This window comes from Monoraphidium neglectum, assembly GCF_000611645.1.
Source record: "Monoraphidium neglectum strain SAG 48.87 unplaced genomic scaffold scaffold03006, whole genome shotgun sequence".
Taxonomy (NCBI): domain Eukaryota; kingdom Viridiplantae; phylum Chlorophyta; class Chlorophyceae; order Sphaeropleales; family Selenastraceae; genus Monoraphidium; species Monoraphidium neglectum.
This window is the reverse complement of record NW_014010622.1, coordinates 4,476-8,297: the sequence shown is the minus strand read 5'-3', so window position 1 is coordinate 8,297 and position 3,822 is coordinate 4,476. Positions and strand designations below refer to the sequence as shown.

Genomic DNA, 3,822 nt, shown 5'->3' with positions numbered 1-3,822 from the left:
ATTGTGATTTTGTGTGTGAGTGTGATTGTGATTGTGATTGTGAATGTGTGTGTGAGTGTGGCTGTGTGTGTGATTGTGATTGTGTGTGTGTGTGTGTGTGTGTGTGTGTGTGTGTGTGTGTGTGTGTGTGTGTGTGTGTGTGCACGATTGTGTATGTGTGTGTGAGGAGGGATGGAGGGGGGCGCGGGGTTCTGCAGGGGTTGCGCCGCACGCTGTGGCGGTGCTATCACTCAACGCGACGGCCGACGGCCGAGGCGCTCTCAGGGAAGCCGACCCCAACCACACTCTGCTGCACGGCATGGTGTGCTGCCACACGCGTGTGTGGACGTCATCCCCGCCCCCTGCAACCTCTTCTGGGCGCCAGCTGCGGACGTGCGCCCTGCAGCTTGCGCGAAGGGCGGCCCCCAGCTGCGCACCTGCGGGCCGTCGTTGCGGGTCGGCTCCCACACCGACCCGTCCCCCGCCGCCATCATCTCCCCCATGCCGCTGGCACGCACAAACGCGCGGAACCGCCGCACGGCCTCCTCCTCAGACCCCGTGGCGCCGCCGCCGCGGCCGCCGCCGCTTGGCCAGCGCACCACTGCGCTTCGCTGCGCGGCGGGCGGGAACGCCGGCGTCGGCGGCACCACAGCAAGCTCTGGCAGCAGTGCGCCGCTGGGGATGCCGCTGCTACCGCCGCCGTCGGCGTCTGCCTGGGCGATGGCGAGGCGGCTGTGGCGGGCCTCGCGGTCCGTCTCAGAGGTGTCCAGGGCTCCGCGGATGCGCTGTGTTTGTGTGGTGGGGGGGAGGAGTGCTTTTGTGTGAGGGTTGGTGAGGGTTGGAAGGGTGTTCGACTGGGTTGAGCCAGGACGTTGACGCCTTGAGAGGGTCGAGTCAGGAATTCCAGGCTATTTAGGAATACGTATGAGTGCTGGCCCTGAAGGATGCACGACAGGCTTGGGACTGTGGGCCTGAGGGCACAGAGCAGGGGCGTGTTGCGTCCGCACCCTTTCTACCAGCCCTCCCCGCATGCCGCCCGGGTGCTCACGCTGCGCACACTCGCCAGCTCCTCCGCGCGGCGCTGCAGCTCCAGCTGGCGCATCACGCGCTCCTCCGCGCTCTGGGCGCTGTACTCTGCCCAGCGCCGCAGCGCGCCAGCCGCCAGCAGCAGCGCTGCGGCGCCGCCGACCACGGTGGCCTCCGTCCGGTGCGCCTTGGGGCGCAGGCGGGGAGCGATCCGCAGCGGTGTGGGTGGGGGTGCGGGCGTGCTCGCCATGCGCTTGTGCGTCGCAGGCGCGCGCAGGCGATGGGCCATGCACCACAACATACACTGTTGCATGCCGTAAGCCCTTGCAGCATCTGCTCAGCCGGTGAGAGTTCGAGGTGCCTCGACCGCGGGGCCGCTCACCGCCACAAACGCGGTCGTCTGCTGCACCGGCTCCATCACCGCGCGCTGCACCTCCCAGTATGTGCTGCGCGCCGCCGCGGACGCACCGGCCGCCTGGGCGGCCGCCGCGCGTGCCGCCTCCTTCACGTGCATGCGCCGCCCGGGCCACGCAGCGACCTCGGCAATCGGCGTCGGCGCCCACCGCTCAGCGCCCTTCTGGCGCCGCCTGGGCTCGCTCGTCGCGGCGCGTGCGTCGCTAACCCCCTCCTGCTGCTGCTGCCTCTTTTGCTGCTGTGAGCCGCCGCCCACTTCCAGGCCCGCCCCCTGCAGCCAGTCCCACTCGCCCTGATGCCTCTTCTCCCCCTGGCCCGCCACAAGGGAGCGCACAAACGGCACCTGGCCGACCAGCGCCCCCAAGAATGCAGACTGGCGCAGCGCCGCGCGCGCCGCGCCGCCGTCCGCCCTGCCTTGCAGCAGTGCGAGCGACAGAAGCGCGGCGCGCCCAGCGCGCGACACCAGCGGCGGCAGGCCGCGGGCGTGGGACAGCCTATGGCGGGGCGTGTGCGGGGGCTGGTTGTTTCCACTGGCTGCAGGCGGTGGCTGGAGGCCGTCGGTGCGCAGCGATTCATGAACAGCGGGGAGGGCGCAGAGCAGCAGGCAGCAGCCGCTGGAGGCCGTGCATGCCCATCGCACGGCCTGGTCACCCACCTCTGGGCCCCAATTCGCATCAGCTCGGGCGCGTTCAGGGCAGCTGCCGCGTCCTGCAGCCCGACGGCGCGCCCCAGCCGCACAACCGCCGCACCCGCCGCAGCGAGCGCCGCAGCGCGTGCCTCGCCGCTCGAGGCCGCCGCGACGGCGCCGTCGCGCGCGTGGGCGAGGCCCTCTGTTGCGGCTGCGGCCAGGGCTGGCAGCTCCGCTGCTGCCTGTGAGGACAGCTCTTTTGCCGCGGCGCACCACCCCGGCCACGCGCCGGCCAGCTGCAGCCACATCGCGCCCACAGCTTGCCACATCAGCGCCGCCGTGGCCGCCGCGTGCACCCGCTGCTCCTGCAGCGCTGCGCCAAGCGCCCCGCCGTTGAACTGCTGAGATTTGCCCCGTGCCCCTGAGGTTACCACGCCCGGTGCGAACGCGGGTGGGCGGCCGGGCAGCGGGGCGCGCGTGCCGGGCATCCACTGCTGGGGCAGCGGCGCGCCGGCAGACGTCACGTGCAGCTTGTAGTGCGGGAAGTAGCCGCCGCTCCCACTGCCGTACGTCGCCACCTGTGGCAGTGCGGTCAACGAGGCGCACGGCTGAGAGTTGGTTGAGCCAGCGGCCCTGCGCAGCGCTGATGAGCACGCATGCCCCCATGCAGCTTGAGGTGCACAGAATTGGGCGTGGGCGTTTGCCGACCGGATGCGACAACATTCCCACAGTTTGGTTGGCGCCGCGCGAACCTTGACTGCGCGGCGCTGGCGGCCCCAGCACAGCCGGGCTGTGCCCGGTTGCTGGACAGCAACGGCATGACACTGGAGTATCGTGGCGACCATTGTGGTGGCTGCACCGGCTTCTGCAGGTGCAGTACCTGCGCGCACAATGGGGACAGCGGCGACAGCTCGTTGTCGACAGGGGGCGGCGCGCCAGCGGCCTGGCTGTACGGGCCTGGCGTGAGCTCCTGGAGTTTCGTATATTTATACCTCCGTTCAGATCCTCACCTGATGTCAGCAGCAGCGGTTGGTCCAGTGTTGGATCGCGGTGCAGAAAGCGACCCTCCCTTGAGACCCCAGTGCGTCAACGTAGTTGGCTTGCTATATTAGTTCGATCAATTCTGCAGTCTGGGGATGGAGAGATGCCAAGCCAGGCTCATTTTGGCGCGAGATCGTTTGCCAGGTCGCTCGCCCCTGCCGTCGCAGAGGCTGAGAGAGTCGCGAAAAATCAGATGGACAACAGCGCTTTGCACTGCATGATGAGCTGGAGGCGCGTTTGTGTTGAGACCAGTCGCAGTGCTGGCTGCAGGACCGTCTGCCAAGGTCTGCTGTGCTGTGCAGCACCGCTCTAGCGCAGCTGCCGTCCATCTGCCACACAAACAGCCCCCGCACTGGCATCGCATGAGTTTTGTTGGTGACTGCATAGACTTTTTGCAGCCTTCCAAGTATGATGAGTTCCATCTCTTGCGATGTGCCCTGCTGAAAATCCCCCGGGCCGTTTTCCAGCACTCCGCATTTGCACAGCTGAGTTCATCAGGCTGAGCTCACAGGACGAGGAGGACTGGATAGCAGGGGAGGAGCTGAACTGCGTGGCTCTATTGAGGGACAATGGGATCATTGCAGTGTTGAAGCAGCTGGTTACAATTGCTACGGTAGCACCATTGCCGGCTGTGGTCGCAGCTGCTGTCCCACCCTGTAAGAGCGTTCCCCTGGGTTTGTTGTCGTTCAGCGCGGCAACGGCGGTGCACCATCTGAATGCCGGCCTCCATGACC

At 67.6% G+C, this 3,822-nt stretch overlaps 1 protein-coding gene across 1 annotated transcript; it reads right to left on the bottom strand.

Moving 5' to 3' along the window:
- Window positions 1-226: 226 nt before the first annotated feature.
- On the bottom strand, window positions 227-2,892 carry MNEG_11998 (hypothetical protein; the record flags this gene model as incomplete). Its single annotated transcript, XM_014039532.1, has 6 exons — window positions 227-286; window positions 417-764; window positions 1,028-1,192; window positions 1,388-1,913; window positions 2,075-2,625; window positions 2,890-2,892. The coding sequence occupies 6 exons, from the start codon at window positions 2,890-2,892 to the stop codon at window positions 227-229; spliced, it is 1,653 nt and encodes a 550-aa protein (XP_013894986.1).
- Window positions 2,893-3,822: the final 930 nt, after the last annotated feature.